General features: G+C 40.8%; 1 protein-coding gene across 1 annotated transcript; it reads left to right on the top strand.

The window, feature by feature from the left end:
- The first annotated feature begins 3,706 nt into the window (after positions 1-3,706).
- On the top strand, positions 3,707-4,499 carry LOC130736833 (uncharacterized protein At4g26485-like). The gene is made up of 3 exons (XM_057588613.1): positions 3,707-3,830; positions 3,922-4,120; positions 4,214-4,499. The coding sequence occupies exons 1-3, from the start codon at positions 3,707-3,709 to the stop codon at positions 4,497-4,499; spliced, it is 609 nt and encodes a 202-aa protein (XP_057444596.1).
- The last annotated feature ends 13,768 nt before the right edge of the window (positions 4,500-18,267 follow it).

Below are 18,267 nucleotides of genomic sequence, written 5' to 3'. Positions count from 1 at the left end.
AAGAATTGATGCATGGTATTGGAGATTTCCAAATCCACCCAGGGAGAATCGATCGTTGAGTTTGGGAAGCCTCACCCAATGGAGCTTTTAGTGTCAAGTTAGCCTATGAAGTGCAATTGGTACTAGATTAATCGGTAAATGGGGATGTGTTTAAGAGAATCTAGAAAGTTGCGGTCCCATCAAACATCCAAGCATTCATCTGGCAGGTAATGTGGAATACATTTCAGACTAAGACCAACCTCAAACAGAGGAATATCATACAATCGTGACCAACTTGCCTTTGTGTTTCCTGTCATGCACATGAGGAAAGTGTGAATCATCTTCTCTTTTCTAGCAAATTCGCATGATCCGTGTGGGCAAGATGCTATAATTGGCTTGGTGTTGACTCAGTTACCCAGGAGGATATTCAACTTCACTTTCTGCAGCATGGCCAAAATCTCTTTTCTATTGGAAATCTGAGTGGTGGTTTGTCTTGGCAGCATGTGTGTTGTCTCTTTGGGAACAAAGGAATGGGATCGTCTTTAAATTAGGAACAATCTGTGTTGAGAAGGCAGGGAGATTGATAAGGTAAGAGCAGAAATAAAAAAGTTAAATTGTTCCTTTGTTGAGTGAGATTCAATCCCAAGCCTGTGCATGGGGAAGGGCAATCTCCGGCCAAGCTATCGTTGTTGTTCTGCTACTATTCCACTGTCGCGGGGCCTGCCTTGTGCTTGGGTCTGCTCTGTTCCTGTAGGGTCTCACGTTTTTGTTTGAGCAGCGTGACCTCTAGCTTTACATGGTCTGTTTTCCCTTGTTTTTGTTTTCTCTTTCTTTTTACCTTTTTCTTTTATGTAGCTTGTAGAGGGTGTGGTACCCCTTGTACCACTTCTTTTTAATACTCCCTCCGTTCCTAATTATAAGACCTAGTTTCAAAATTTTCATGTTCCTAAATATAAGACCTCTTACAATAATCTAGCAAAAGGTTTTGTGCTCTTCCATATTTACCCCTCACATTAATTGTATGTTTTCAATTCCAAAGTTACCACCTACCATTAATTACTACTAATCCAACTAACTATGACTTTTGGTATAAATGCAATGATTATTGGTGAGAGAAAATGACAAAGGGTAAATAGGGAAGAATGCATGCATTTTTAGAAAACCAATACTCTAATTAGTCACATTAAGTGCTTTCTTAATAAGCGCAATTTTTTGGAATAGGTCTTATATTTAGGAACGGAGGGAGTATATCATTATCTGACTTCCAAAAAAATAAGTAATTTTGTAAAACATGAAACAACTTATCGTGCTCTAGGTGTGCCAATTCCTTCGTGCTCTATAGCAATGCTCATAAATTTTACATTGACAATGCACAACCCTTTTAATTCATGAATGTTTATGTAAAAAAAATTATATTGTTTGTGCATAGTAATTAAAATCTATGCTTTTCTATGCTGGGATTGGAATATCAGTTTCCTTCATATTCCCCATGAGGGGAACATCGTCGCCAATGCTTTTCCTAGACAAGCTTCAAGGCATGTGTCTCTTTTATGTATTTGGAAGTTTCCTCCTTCGTTTGTTATTTCTTTTTTTTTTTGGTAAAGAATTTTGGGTGTGTTTGACTCCAGTCAGCACCATGGGTCAGAGCATCCTTATGGGACCATGTGAAACAGTCTTCACATCAACAACGAGAGTCGAACACACAATCTTATAAGAGAAATGGTTCGTTCTTACCAACAGAGTCAACATGTGTTGGTATTATTTCTTATTTGTGCCTAGAATTGCTTGAGTAGTTTTTTAGACTGTGAAATTTTATTGTTGATAGCGAATGATCCCTAAATTTATTAAGCAAAAATATGTCGCAAGAGGTGGTGTCCCTCTTCAATTGAACCATTCCCAAGTCTCGCGAGGGGGTGATTGTTGGACCTAGGGTAGCAGCAGTTCTGGAATTTACAAATTGAAAGATGCTTATGACTGGCTTACGAATCATAATCAGGTAGCACATCAGGCTGGAGAATGGGAGTAGGTTTGGAAATATGAAATTCTTGAGAAGGCCAAGTTGTTAGTTTAGCGCACCCTTGATGATGCGTTGCCGATCAACTCGAATCGATTTTAATGTCAGTTAGAGACTTCGCCGACTTGTTTGCATTTCTCCTTTCCCATGGAAGACGTGTTTCATTACTTACACGACTACCCCTAATCATTGGGACTGTGTTTGAGGATGAGGGCCCTTGCTTGACCCAACTTCATGAACAAGAACCTCCCTAATTGGTTTCGTAAGCATGTAACTTTAACAACAGTAAGTATGTTGCGTGCCTCTTGTGGTACTTGGAAGTGGTGTAATAACACAGTGTTGCAGTGTTAGGTGATACCTTGGACTGTGAGCGAGGTGTGGCGGCATGCTTGCCACAACCACAACGATTTTTATAGATTTCTTGATCTCGTGATGATGGAGTTCATGGTCAGCAAGATGAGTTTGGAATGGAATCCTCCACTCCAAGGGTTTGTTAATTGTAATGTTTGATTTTAGCTATCGCAAAGTGGAGAAGTGCATGGGCTTTGGCACTCTGATTCATGACGAGTGGAGTGCTTGAGTTGACAGTCAGCTTGGACATGAAGATGGAGGGTAACCCCTTACGTGCTGAAGCATTGTCGTTACGTCACGACCTTACCTTGGCTTGGAAGGCTATGGAAGAGTTGAGTGTGAATCAAATTGTGCGGACTTGAGAGCTTCTATAAAGGATGTAGCAAATGGCAGATTTGTGCACACTCTTAGGGACATTAAAAATCTCCTAGAACGGGAGTGGATTGTAAACATTCATTGAGTCCCTCGGGCTTGCAACATTTCTGTTGGCTGGCTTGCAAGATCCGGTGTTGAGCTATCCTTTGTGTTCCCGTCGAACTGCAAACTCTCATGTTGAGATGTTATGTGTCTCCTCCTTAGTTTTTTTTGGTACATTGGAAATATAAATTACACTTTCCAAGGATCGATCACTGGACCTTCCCCTCCCCAACCCATATGTCCTCCTTAGTTTTTGTTTGCTTTGTATTGTTTTTCGATGAATAAAAAAAGTTAATAAGAAGAAATAGTTTTAAAAAATTATACTCTAACACAATGAGTATCTTTATGGTTACATTATCTTCCACGGGATGAGAGGTAATCATGTTTGAGTCGAGAACATTCACATTATGGTGGAGCTAAATCTCATAGCGGAGTTTTTCTTATCTATAAGACTCGAACCCGAGAAACTGATTAGTGAGTTTAAACTCATTTACTGATTTTCTTTATTGTAATCAAATAAACTTATTAAGTCCAAGCTAACTATAAAATACATTTTCAAACCAAGCTACCCGGCCCGTGCTGGACATAGGCACTTTAAGCTCTTACATCTTTGTTGCCTTACCGTATTCCTTATTGCAAGTATTTTCATCCACTGTAATGATCACTTTCGCTACTTTTAATTGGGAATAGCATTGCATTTCCCCTTCTTCATTAATCTTGAGCTTTCCGAGATGATAAACTAGAGGGGAAGCTTCTCTCAGTTCCCAAACAAATTTATAGAAGTAGTAGCTAAAGTGCATATATGTTCGATGATTGGGCATATCTTAAAGGAACCCAAAAGTAAACTGAGTGGGAATTCCTGCCGGCACTGATATGTGATTATAAATAAAGGCACTTGACTTGTAAATTGCAAGTGTACGTCCACTGTGTAAGAGAAAAAGAATAATGGATTATCAAAGCTCTCATAGGATTTTGCTTGTGGGAGAGGGAGACTTATCCTTCTCCCTTAGCTTGGCAAGGTCATTTGGCACAGCTTTGAACATCGTTGCCACCACCTTGGACTCTAGATGTATAGTTTGAACCACATACTTCACTTAATAAGCATACATTAATGCATAATGTTTTCATTCTGCTAATGAAATTTTTTTATTTTTTTGAAGTGTCTCTAATTACAAAGTATGCAAGTGCATTAAGCAACTTGGCTCAACTAGAGTCTCTTGGCTGCACCATTCTTCATGAAGTGGATGTTCATACCATGAGCCAACACCCTCGTCTCATGCACACTCGCTTTCATCGAATAATCTTCAATTTTCCTCATGCTGGTTTCATTTGTCGTGAAAGCGATGCCTTTATGATTCAGTAAGTACTTAATTAACCAGAAATATGTGATAATTAATTTGCTTATAAAATTTGTGAGGATTAATTTACTTTTTAACATGCATTATATTGCAGGCTTCACCAGAACTTAGTAAGTGGATTTCTGAGTAATGCTAAACAAATGATTTATGGTGATGGGGAAATTCATATAACCCACAAGACTACGGGTCCCTTCAGTATGTGGGATATCGAGAAGCTGGGAGAAATTAAGGGATTGATCTTGAGGGAAGAAGAGGAGTTTTATCAATGGGCATACCTGGGTTACAAGAACAAGAGAGGTTCTGGCAGGAAATGTGACAAGAGTTTCCCTATTGGAAAGAGCAGTACTTTTAAATTCGCTTTCTATAAATGTGGAGTGTAAATTGACTTTTAATTTCTAAACAGCAATGCTGTTAGGAGAATGGAATTCCAACAATGTTAAACGATGATTTCTTGATTTTCATTTGAATTTTTTTTACAAGTTTTGCTTTATCACTCAGTCACCAGGAAGCATTTTATATGATTAACTAATAACAAAAGAAACACATAATGCTTATTTAGTTTAAATGATGGAAGATGAAATTAAGGATTAATTAAGTTTTTGGTCCCTAACCTTTACACTACTTTTGGTTTTAGTCTCTTACCGGAGCAAGTGTGAGAGGTCGTCTCTAACATGTAGGGTATTGTTCGGTTTTAGTCCCTTCAACCGGGATGGTCAACATCGGAGCTCCGGCAACCAAACGTGTGTCTGCCACATCATTTAATGAATCTAGCTGAAATATTTTTTTTTCAAAAATTCTAAAAAGAAACCATAAGGTCGAGAATTCATATAACCAGAAGACTACGGTTCCATTTAGTCATTGGGATATCAAGGAGCAGGGAGAAGATCAGGGATTAGTCCTCAAGGGAAAAGATCGAAGAGTTTGATCAAGAGGCATACCCAGGTTACAATAACAAGAGAGGTTCTGGCTTCAAATGTGACCAGAGTTTCCCAATTGGAAAGAGTAGTACTTTTAAATTCGCTTTCTACTAGTACATCTCGTTTGGATTATGAAGGTCTCTCGGGGCCAAATTTTGAGACCATATTCTATCTAATTGTCGCGTGTTCCGTATATCTATCTTCTGGATAAGCATTCATGTTTGAATCTCATTTTAGTCGCTCAAAATCGATTGTTTCATAGAAATTACATCTAGTTGTTGTGAAGTTAAAATTTGTTCTCCAGCAACGTGGATTTAAATTGATTTTCCAAACAGCTAGCAATGACAATGAAATTCCAACAATGTTTAAACGATGATTTCTTGACCTTTTATTTGAATATTTTTACAAGTATTGGTGATAATACCAACATTTCAAAATAGGCTAAGTGTTAAGAGATACTGTTTACACTGATTTTTGGTAAACAAATAGAATCCAAAAGCAATTTAAGGACCGGATTCGGAGTCCTTTCTGGGTTCTTTAGTGAAGACGTTTTAAATGTCAAGGCTGGGTTTTTGTGAAGAACGGTATGAACAAAAGGGATAAAAGAGTAGAGGATCGAAAGGAAAAAGAAGAACGAAAAGTAAAAGGAAATCAAAATGGCAAAGGAAATGAAATTGCATTGAAAATTAAAGGTGAAAATCACAGCACACTCTTAGTCTCTTTGTAGCCATATGTCACATGAGACTTGGAGGCATCCATGGAGAGTTTTGAGTAATTGTGTGAGTCTGAGTAATTTTACAATCAGATTTGCTACTTATAGAACTTGGAATGAAACTGCAACTAGATCCTACGGTAGAGATTAAATCCTAGAAAATAACTCCCTACACTAGAGCCATACACTTGGCATAATTACAAATAAAATAACTTGCAGCCACTTTTTCCACTACTCCACTTCAATAGCCACTGGTAACTTCCACTAGCTTCCATTTTGCTAACTGCCATCTTCAGTTAATCCCATTATTTCTTCAAGTCAGTTACACCTTCATTCCACTTGAACAACCACTTCTATATTTCTGCATTGGGTCGAGGCAGTTGTCGAGCTCTTAGAAATCTTAGTCGAAATACTCTTGGTCGAAGTACAAAAGCTTTGTCGAAATATACTCCAGCTAAATTTGACCACTTCTCACCAACACTGTTTATGCCAAGTTTAAATCCAATCACAAACTCGTTGGCTTAAGATTTCAAGTATACCATGTCCTTCGATTCCCATCTTAATATCATAATGGCAACTAAAATCTGGCATCATAAAGCCAAAGCTTATATATCAAAATAAGAAACAAAGAAGTCTAATTTAACAATGAGTTAAATTGACATTGTACAATTGTTTCGAAGTGCTCTATCAAAATATAATTTCGACTAACTCTTGCTAACACCATATATTTCGACCAATATATATTTCACAATAATTTGGCACTAGGCAGAAATTATACTGAAACATGTCATGCATTCATGTACATCATATCTCAATGATTAATTTCCAAACCTGTAAATTTTGGTGCTAACAGATACGTAACGTATGAAAGATAACTGGACTGGGCGAGACCCCAGGGCCGCTCGCTCAGGGGCGCTGGCCTAGGGCGAGGAGCGCGTCAGGGACTTGGGCCATCGTCTTGAAGGCCCAACCGGCCCATTAGGATGGTTTAGAGGCGTTAGGCCCAACTCCCCCAACTATACATAGGGGACGGTGACCGACTGTAAGGAACTCTGGGCTCATTTGAGAAATAACAAGCTAAAAATTCAGTTACTTTTCCTCTCTAAGCAGTTACGTTCTCATTCTCTCTAGGAATCTCACATCACGTTCCTTGCACCTTTGGTACTATACCTCATCTCTATGTTCATGATGGAACATTTGGCGCCGTCTGTGGGGAACGGTAGATTTCGATTCCCGGACTACGTGGAGCATGGTTTAGCTGAGTGAAGTTCGTTTTTTCGTGCGATTCTCTTCGGTTTTCGATTTCTGAGTCAAATTCTTGATTTGCTGGTGGCACGTAATGGAAGCGCAACGTCGACAAAGGGAACGAAGGATGAAACACACGCGCAATCCGCATCAAGCATATAGAAGGCGACGCGAGAAGGAGGCGAAATCTTCAGTCTCCTTGTTGAAATCCTCAGGAGGAAAACCGCCGTCACCCTGGCCGTTGGACACTCTCAGAGATTGGAGGTGGCTGATTCGCGACATAAGTCATGGTTTGGAGCAGCAGGACACGGAGGCCCGGGAAGCAAACACAACGGCGGAGCTTCGGATGTTGCAAAGGGAAAGCTATAGGAAATTCTCGAAGGAATGGAGAAACTCATCTCTAAAAGGAAAGCTGGCGCGCCTGGACGAACCGTCTACATCGGAAATCCTCCAAGAGTCGTTAACAACGTGAATAAGCGGCGAGTTGGGAGGTGAGTGGTGCGTTTATCACCAGGCCATGGGCCACGTCACGGAGGAGTGCCGCACATTGCAGCGTGAAGTCGGAAAACTGATAGCGGCGGGAAGACCTACTAGAGTGCAGGGCGGTAGAGCTCCAATACCCAAAGGAGTACACACGATTGCCGGAGGGTTTGGAGGAGAAGGAGTCACCAGTGCAGCTAGGAAGCGGTATGCTAGAGCAGTGAACACGGTAGCAGAAGTTTCTTTCGGTTTTTTACATCCAGATATTACCTTTTTCATCCGATGACTTCGTTGGAATAAAGCCACATCTAGACGATCCGATTGTAATTCTCCTTCGCGTCAACCAACTTAATGTACAACGAGTACTTTTGGATCAAGGGAGTTCAGTATACATCATTTACGGCGGGGTATTTGATCGACTCGGTTTGAGTTAGGCAGATCTCACTCCTTATGCAGGGACTCTGGTGGGGTTTGCGGGCGAGCAAGTATGGGTGAGAGGCGTCCTTGACCTTGATACCACATTGGGCGAGCGAGAGCACGCTAGGACGATGAGGGTGAAATACTTGATCCTAGGAACAGAGGGATCATACAACATGATAATTGGCAGAAACACCTTGAACCGGTTGTGCGCTGTGATTTCGACGGCACACTTGGCGGTTAAATATCCTTTGCCGAATGGACAAATTGGGAGAGTGGTTGTGGACCAGAAAATGGCGAGGGAGTGCTACTGCAACGCGGTAGACCGGTACGGGAAAATGAACACTTCGGTGGGACACCGATGCAACGAGGTCGATGCGCCAGAAGAAAACCTAGATCCAAGGGGCGAAGGGCGAGCCAACAGGCCCACGCTGATCGAGGAGACCAAGGAACTGAAATTTGGCGAGAAGATACTCAAGATAGGGACCCGACTAACTAAGGCCCAGGAACAGAGATTATCAAACCTATTGGGCCAGAACTTGGACCTTTTTGCTTGGAGTCACAAAGACATGCTAGGGATAGACCCGAACTTCATTTGCCACAGGCTGGCGCTAAATCCCGGAATTAAACCAGTGACCCAGACGCTCCGGCGAATGGGTGATGAAAAGGAGAAGGCAATCTAGCAAGAGGTGAACAAATTATTGGCGACGGACTTCATCCGGGAAATTAAGTATCCTACTTGGCTGGCGAATGTGGTAATGGTAAAGAAGGCGAACGGGAAATGACGCATGTGTGTAGACTACACAAACGTGAACAAGGCGTGTCCAAAAGATTCTTATCCATTACCAAGCATAGACAAGCTAGTGGATGGAGCGTCGGGAAATGAGCTGCTGAGTCTGATGGATGCCTATTCGGGATATCACCAAATCAAGATGCACCCGTCGGATCAAGACAAAACAACCTTCATGACCGCTAGGGTAAACTACTATTATCAAACTATGCCCTTTGGGCTGAAGAATGCAGGGGCGACGTATCAGCGGTTGATGGATAGGGTATTTGAGGGTTAAGTAGGAAGGAACATGGAGGTATATGTCGATGATATGATCGTGAAATCGGTTTTGGGATCAAGCCTTCATGAGGATTTGACGGAAGCTTTTGGCAGGCTCCGAAAACATAATATGAGGCTCAATCCGGAGAAGTGTTCATTTGGTATACAGGGCGGGAAGTTTTTAGGCTTCATGATTACATCAAGAGGGATTGAGATCAATCCAGATAAGTGCAAAGCAATCCAAGAAATGAAAAGCCCCAGCAGTGTAAAAGAGGTGCAGCGCCTGACAGGGCGGATTGCGGCCCTGTCCAGGTTTCTCCCTCATTCGGGCGACAAGTCGGCCCCATTCTTCAAGTGCTTAAAGAAGAATGCGACGTTCAAGTGGAGTTCGGAATGCGAAGAAGCCTTTAAAAGCCTCAAAGAGATGTTGTCCGCACCACCCGTGTTGTCAAAACCTGCCCAAGGCCTCCCTTTACACTTGTATTTTTCTGTCGGTGATCATGCAATCAGCTCCGTTATTCTTCAAGAGGTAGACGGAGAGCAAAAAATAGTTTACTTCGTGAGCCACAGAATATCCTTTTTGTATTTCATTTGTAAAAGGCTTTTTGTACATCGAGGGATGCCTCATTAAAAAACTCCCGTGTCGGAGAAAAAGAGTGCATCTTTATTTTGGTCCTTGCTTTTCAATCAGAGTAGTACTCCTAGCATCCTGTCTTCCTCGCCCTCTTTGCCTTCTCTGCCATGGCGAGGGATCTGTCCCTGCCCTTCCTCGCGATTGGCGGGCCGAGCTGACTTCGTTGGTCTTCTGTTCCCATCTCTTTGTTGCTCGGCCTCTCTCTTGTTACCTTTTCCTTGTGCTCTTTCCTTTCCTTCATTCATGGTCTGGCGATGAGTTTCTCCCTTTCTTGCCTTCCGAGGGGGCCAAGCAAATGTAGGCGGCCCCCCACAAACAGTTCCTCTTTTCCCCCAATTGAAGAGGTAAACGTTCTCTTCTACAAGTCCACTCAAGCGTTGTTCTTGGTCCTTGGTGAGTCTGGGCTCGATTGCCAATATTCCTCTACTGGTAGCGTTCACGTCCCCGTCCTCGTCATACCACTCATTATCTTTTTGAGCATAGAGCTTGCTTTCTCTTATCCTACGAGATTCTTCGCCCTAATTCCTCCACTTCCTTTCATCGCCGTTGCTCTGGCTTTGCGCTCCCAAACGCTCTTGTTCGCCTTCACCGCCTTCAGACGTCCCAATCTCGTGGCACCTGTGCCCATCGCCAGCTCCTTTTCTGCCATACAGGTTGAGGCAATGGCTATGGCACTTCCTCGCCCCCTTTTGGTCTACTGCCAGTTTTCCTATCCTCCTGCAAAGTAGGGAGTATTTTACCACAAGGTGGGCCATATATATCACTGCATGGAGGCGATTTAAGGTACGTACCTCGCCCTATGATGACATTTATCCTCAAGAGCTCGGCATCCTCGCCCACTCCAAAAATTGTATCCAACTCTACGTAGCCACGTACCTGAACTTGTTTCCCGGAGAAACCTACCAAACTTCCCGCGTATGGCTTTAAATCCTTGTCTGTCAGCCCCATCTGTCTGCATGCGTTCTCATAGATTATATCCGCCGAGCTTCCTTGGTCTAAAAGCACCCTCTGTACATTAAAACCTTTTATTCTTACCATTACCACTACCGGATCATCCGTATGGGGCTTGATTCCCTCGAAATCTGCGGTCGATATCATTATGTCTGGAAGTGAGCACCCAAATGGTTCTGGATACACCTGTACCGATGTTGTTGCCCCCACTGTCTCCCGGCCCGCCGCCGATACGTCGTTGCAAACTTCGAAACCTCCAGCGATTGTGTTCGTTGCTTCAACCGCTCCTTCGCCCTCGCCGCTGTCAACCTCTTCAAATTTCTTTCCCTTCGCCGCTTGCGGATGTCTTGGCTCTGATTTGACCCTTCAGCATGAAGCAGTCGGTGGTGTTATGGCCCTCTAAGTTGTGGTACTCACACCACCTCAACAGACTCCCTGCCTCGCTTTTAGGGTCCTTTCTACGCTCACCGACTCTGTTCATGTCCTCGATTTCGGCCTCGAGAAGTAACTTTGCTAGATCCTTGTTTGAGCATCCCTGCGACCTCGTTCGCTGGTTTACCTTCGCTTCTCTGCACGAGCACCAGTGTGTCCTATCCCCCATTCTCGGGCGGAGTAATTTCCCTTTTTTCTTCTTTATGAAACGGCCAGCTTGTCCGAACCCGTGCTCGCGACTCGTTTCCTTGTCATGTACCTTTTCCCTGGCCAGAGTTACTGTGACACTCGGGGCTGACGAGGGCGGGGAGTGATCGCCGGTGCAGTGAGGCACGGACAAGGAGCGGCTCCTGGAAGGCTTCTAGGCGGAGGGTCACAGGAATGAGCCGATCTCACACCCGAACAAGAGGTATTCCGAGACTGTGTAGGGATGGACTATATAGTTGAGGAGGGCATAAAAGATTTGATTGGTACTACTCATGACAACAAGTTGCAACTTCTTTTCGGGAGCCCAACTGATAAGAACTCCATGGTTAAGTGTGCTTGCCTTGGAGCAATATCGTGATGGGTGACCTCCTGGGAAGTTTTCCCGGGAAGTGCGCGAGTGAGGACAAAGCGCACTGAAAAGACTCGTGTTGTTACCGTGAGGCCAGTCGTCAGATCGGGATGTTACAGTTACCTTTGCTGCTCGCTTGCCCTTCCTCTTGTGTGCTTCAATTTCCTCTTTTAAGATGTGGTACTGCGCTCGGGCGCGGACTTCCATCATTGAGCATGCAAGCTTCCTACTCAACACGCAATAAAATTCTGCCCGGGCCAAACCGCCTTTGAAAGCGCACACGCACACGTGCGGCTGCAATTCCTCGAACCTCGCGGATATGGCACTATATCGTGTCACATATTGTTCCAAGGTTTCACGTTCCTCCTGCCGAGTATCAAACAGATCCTCGACCTTCCTTGCAGAAAAATGGTCAAGGAATTTTGATGAGAAATCTCGGAACTTAGCTATGGATCCTGGAGGCAGATTCGTGAACCATTCCTTTGTCGCGCCTCAGAACGTTGATGGAAACATCCTGCATTTCACAGCATCCGAAACCGCGTACTTCGCCATCTTCCCCTCAAAACGAGACAGATGATTCTTTGGACTGGTTTGTCCGTCATACGCCTCCAACACGGGGCTCGTCATGCCGTCCGGTACAGTCACCTCTCGTATTTCCGCCGAGAAAGGCTTGGTTCCGGCTGTAGCCGCAGCTTCCTCCTCCTCTTGATTCCACTGCCAGAGGTGATAGTAACTCAACTGCTCCTGTAAACACTCATTTTGTATCTTCAAGTCGCCACTTAACGCTCGACGTGCTTCTGCACGGCGATGTCTATCCAATCTCGCGGTGCGCGGGGAAGAAATGTAACTTCGCTCCGGTTCCTTGCCTCGTCGTTGATGAGAGGGCTCCATCAGGCTCTGTTGGCGAACCGAGAATTCAACCACTTGCCTCTAAATCGCACCAGTTTTCACAGAAACTTGAACTTCTCGAAATCAAATTGCGAATTGCGCGGGAATCAAATCACGATCCATTAAAAAAAACTATAGATAAATCACACAAAAAAACGAGCTTCACTCCACCGAATCACGATCCACGTAGTCCGGGAATCGAAATCTACCGATTCCCACAGACGGCGCCAAATGTTCCGTGCTAGAACATAGAGAGGGAAGGTACTACCCAAAGAGGGAGGACGGTGATGGGAATGCTTAGAGAGAGAAGCTCTAGCCACTTAGAGAGAGAAAGTGTAACTGAATTTCAATGTTATTATTATTCAAAGGAGCTAAGAGTCCTTTACAATTGATATTTCCCCCTATTTATAGAAGTGGGGTTTGGGCTTTGGCGCCTTTAACCTGCATAAATGGGCCAGTTGGGCCTTGGGATGGGTGGCCCAAGGCCATGGTGCGTCCCCCGCCCAAAGTCAAGTCTCCTGGGCGAGGGACCCAGGGGTCTCGCACAGTCCAATGGCTTAGCTTGCCAGGTCGAAAATGGAAGGGGAACGCGGTTTTGGAGTGATGTTTGGTGTGGCGTCTCGTCGCTGCAGACGATGTTTCCCGGGCCTTATGCATTGTCTCTAAACAAGGGGGCAGCAGTGGCAGATGTAGGGAATTGGGTTGAAGGGAGGTGGGAATGGAACTTGAGCTTCAGGAGGAGCTTTTTTGATTGGGAAATAGACCAGTATCATAATCTTTTGCAGCTGATACAGTCTTTTGCATCAAAAAGAGGGTCAAATAAGCTGTTCTGGAAAGGGGATGAGATGGGTATTTACTCGGTGAAGGGTCTGTGCAGTGCATTGGAGGAAAAATGGTTTACAGAAGCTGGTTGGGTGGTCTCAAGACAATTGAAAAAAATGGTGCCTGCGAAGGTGTCTACGTTCATGTGACACCTGCAATTGGATCGTATAGCAACTAAGGCTGGCCTTCTGTCAAGAGGTTTCAGCCTTCCAGATGAGGGTGTTTGCAGCCTGTGTGTGGCAGCTCTAGAGACCTCTTCCCATCTGTTTCTTCACTGTAAGGTGATCTGGTTAGAATGGTGTGAAGTCATAGAGAGAGAAGGCACTTGTTGGGTCATGCCTCATTCTGTAAAGGACCTTCTGCTGATGTGGCCAGAGCTAAAGGTTAAATCTGATGGCATCTTGTGGGACATGACTCCCTTCGCTTTATGCTGGTCGGTGTGGGTGGAGCGTAATGACATGGTATTTAATGATAAGATATTCAATGCTGATGCTGTTTGGGACATGCATCTTACTCGTATCACAGGATGGGTGAGAGCGTGGTGGAATCATTGTCCTTACAGTGCAAATCCAATTGTCTTGGGAATTCAGCATATTTCGCTGCCTAAAAAGAAAAAGGTACAGACGGTGCAGCAATGGGTTCCTCCCGCTGCGCCAATCCTAAAGTTTAATGTGGACAGGTCGACACTAGGAGGCCCAAGCAGAAGTGGTGTGGGTGGGGTGTTGAGAGACTATCGGGGGGTAACGCTGGGTTATTTTGCTTTGGAGGTGGGTCAAATGTGGGCTTTTGAGGCTGAAGTACATGCGATCTATCACGCTCTTATGTTCTGTAAGCAGTTCAAATTCACAATGGTAGTTATTGAAAGTGATGATTCGAAAGTGGCAGTTTGTTGGGTGGGGAGCAACGAGAGGAGACCATGGAGGCTTTTCCAGCTACTGTATAAAATTGATCAACTTATACCTTCAGTGAACTGTTTAGGGGTTAGACACATTCTCAGGGAGGCTAATGAGGTAGCTGATTTTTTGGCCAAGAGTGGGAGGGATGGCAGAGTGGTGCTGTGGCAATTGTGTAACTGAAGTACTCTTCTCCTACCATTGTACTGTCTGGCTTACTACATTGAAGCACTGGTACCTAGTTAAGATGTGCAGGGAGTAAATTCTCTCTGTCTTCGAAGGAATTAACTCTTGCAGATCATGGTTTCTATAGAATGAGGTGGTACAGTATTAAGAGAAGGATTTATAACATGGAGGTTACATATTAATATGGGATCACATGGTGTTTCATTCAAGTCATTGGGCCAAAAGTATTTGCATGTAGTCTGGTTTATGGTACTTGCTATCTAAATATATGATTGAGTGTGGTCTGATGAGGTTATGTTCAGTCTTAGGAGGGATATTTTAATTTGGTTTCATTTGTAAGGGATGACCTCTTTGAGATTTGGGTACTCTTTTTCCTTACCTAGGATTTTTCCCACTGGGTTTTTCCTATGAAGGTTTTAATGAGGCCATATCTCAAAGTTTCTTTGTGGTCATTGGGTGGGGTTTGTTCACTCTAGCTGCGCAGGTTTGTCAGTTGTTGGTCATGTTTCTTTGCATGTTTTAAGGCTTTCAATAATATGAATTTATGTTGTAAAAAAAATAATAAATTAAGAGAAATATTTAAAATTCAAATATCAAGTATTGCTTCATTTAAAATGAAATATATATCAATCATGGCTTACCCTATTTAATATCATTTAATGTAATTTCAATTTTTATGCAACTTTTATTTAAAAGTCCAAAAAATATTTTAAATCATTTTTAATTTAATTATCAAAGTAATTAATGTTCTAATTTTTTATTATTTAATTTCAATTTTTTATGTAACCTACGAAAGTACAGGTTTTCAATATTTAATATTTATTTTAAGTTTAAAATTTTTATGTAGAAACCTTTACTTGGAATTCTATTTGAAAATTTATCTAATATAATAAGAAAAAAATTAAATTCGAAAATAGAACAAAAATAATAACAAATCAGAAAAAATCAATTTAAGTCATTTTTAATTTAATTTTCAACGTAATTTATGTAACCTTTACTTGGAATTCTATTTGAAAGTATATAACTTTTTTTCTAGCTCAGTTGGTTATTTGAAAATATATTAAAAGGAATGTTATAAATTAAGTAATTCTTAATTTAGATTTCAAACTTTAAATTTCACAATTATTAATTAATTTGACTAATATAAATGCAGTGCTAAAATTATGCAATTATATGATTATCAGAATCTAAATTAGATAAGTTTTGCTATATCACGGAAAGTTTTTACATCTCAAGCGAATTAAATTTTAAGGACAATTTCATGTGACACGTCCAAACAATTATGATTCATATTTTTTAGTTTCACATCAATGTAATTTTATTAAGTTTTCATTGCAAAACTTCCAATGCAAATTTATTAAGTTCAATGCAAAACTTCCAACAACCAAAGTGTTCAACAACTTCAAAATGACTTTAAAATACAACTTCAAAATGAAGTGCAAAACCTTTAGGCATTCACCAACTTCCACCAAGGTTTTACAAATCATATTCTTTCACTTCACTTTTTTTTAGTTTTTATATTAACTTTCTAAATCAAACATGTCCTACGCAATATTATACACTAGTATTTTTTACCCGTGCGATGCACGGGGGATATTCTTTTTTGTTTTTCGTGTGTAACTTTTTTAAAAAAATTGGGTTAATTTTATTTTTTTTATTCAAATAATAATAAAATTGTGTGTAATAACTATCAAGTGTGAGTAAGTCTGTCTTAGAAAGAAAACGACAATTTTGAGCTGTTTATAAGTAAGATGTTTCATAACCTAATGTTTTTAGGTTTTGGGTGAAAGATGAGGTGTTTAACACACTTGTGTCTGCTCTTTACCCCAATGTGATGATGTGATGATCTCTTATAACTTTAAACATATTTTTTTGCCCTAACATCACCATGATATAAGTGTTCCAGCTCAAACAGTATTGTGTCCCAATGAGGGTATTCGAAATCAACGAAAAAACATATGAATATTAAGTAGAGTAATGTCTCCCTTATAATCTAAATACTTGAATGAAATTTATTATCAAAATAAACCTCATTAAGGAAGAATAAATTGATTTTAAAAAAAAGAAGAAGAAATTGGGTCAGCTATAAACCATGATGCAAATAGAGTAGGATATCAGGTTACTAAATAATATGACCTAAATAGCAATTTACTAAATAATAATAAATCTATTTAAAAAAAATTGAGGTCAATAATTAAAATTTTAATAGAGTTAAAAACCAATTAATTTAGTATTTGTATAGTTGTAGGGAAAATAAATAATGGGAAGGTTATTTTTTGCATTGATATCATATTTAATATTAAATTCACAATCTTTAATTTTTATGGATTAATATTAATATTAACTATTATTATTTAAATAAAAATTCAGTAAATCAAAACTAATTATGTGTGCCCTTAAAATTCCCTAACTTATATGATTGAAACCGTCAAATAAAATTTCAAGAGGAAAGGAATAGTGGAAAGGTTAAGTTTTGCATCGATATCATATTTAATATTAAAACCACCACATTCAACTTTTAAGTTTTTCTATGAGTACTCTCTTAATATTGATTAATATTTAATTAATTATTATATAAATCAAAATTAATTATGTGTGACCTATGTAATTCTGGAACTAACATTAACCTAATTTGTGTAATTATAACCGTGTTATTTATATAAGAATAAATCTTTTAAATAAGGAATGTACTCCCTCCATTCCAAAATGGTCGTTGTTTTAGCTTTTCATATATATTCCAAAATGATTGTTGTTTTAGAATTTCAAGATTATTTGTCACATCTTTTTCCATGTATACCCACATTTGATATTTTATCTCTCACCTACCACCTTCAATTCTCACCAATCACAATTCTCACATATCACTTACTCTCTCTGTTCCTATATAACTGACACTTTCAGGTTGTTGCACAAGTATTAAGAAATAGCAATTAATGTTCTTGTTTTATTAAAATTACAATCTAACTTCCTACGTACTATACCCTTTATCTCTCTTATTAATTCTAACTTTTCAATTTTCCTACCACCAATAAATGAAGGGTACAATTGGTAAAGTATAATTAATGCTCTCTTGAACTTTGTAAAGTGACAGATAATTAGGAACAAAATTTAGCTACAAATAGTGTCAGTTATTTAGAAACGGAGGGAGTAAATTGAAGGTATGAAAAACGGTAGAAAGGGGGGGTTTGAATAACGTTTTCAGTACAAAACTACCACCTTAAAGATTTAGACAAATCTTTCGAGAACTTAAGTGCTAAAGATAAGAGATAGAAAAGCACACAAGGATTTTATCCTGGTTCACTTGATAAATCACTCAAGCTACTCCAGTCCACCCGTTAAGGTGATTTCTTCCTTCTTAGAATGAAGGCAATCCACTAATCAGGTAAGAGTTACAACTGCACTTGAAACCTACAAGTGACTAACAATTACACTGACTTAGCTCTCACTAAGATTCACTCTCTTAGTCTTCTCTAGGATCCGATCAACCTTGATCTCCTAAAGGAACTAAACAAACTGTTTATCAAAGAAATGTTTACAAGAGATTTGCTTCTAAAAAGCTAATAGTAAACACAATGAATTTCAGATGAAAGAAAGCTTAGAATATTTTGAATATTTCTTGCGTATGTGTGTTGCTTCTTCTTGTTCTTCTCACCGCTTCTTTCAATCTTCAGCCTCTATATATACTCCAAGGATTAGGGTTGAGCGTTGCATGGGAAATGCTACCGTTGGAGGGCAGTTCTGGAAAATCCAGCTTCTGCTGTGGCTGAGAACGTTAGGTAGGTCGTCAGGAAGGTACACTTGCTTTTGTACTTGGATAGCGACTTGACCTTTTAACCTAGGAGACTTCTGATCAGGGGAATACTTCATATTGGAACTTGTGAAGCCGGTTGATCAGAGTCAGAGGGAAAGCACAGATCCTCTGACCATTGTATCTTCTGATTCTGAACTCAGAGGGAAGAACATGGCC

This window comes from Lotus japonicus, chromosome 2, assembly GCF_012489685.1.
Source record: "Lotus japonicus ecotype B-129 chromosome 2, LjGifu_v1.2".
Taxonomy (NCBI): domain Eukaryota; kingdom Viridiplantae; phylum Streptophyta; class Magnoliopsida; order Fabales; family Fabaceae; genus Lotus; species Lotus japonicus.
Note: the sequence above shows the minus strand (reverse complement) of the source record. Positions and strands in the feature narration are given on the sequence as shown.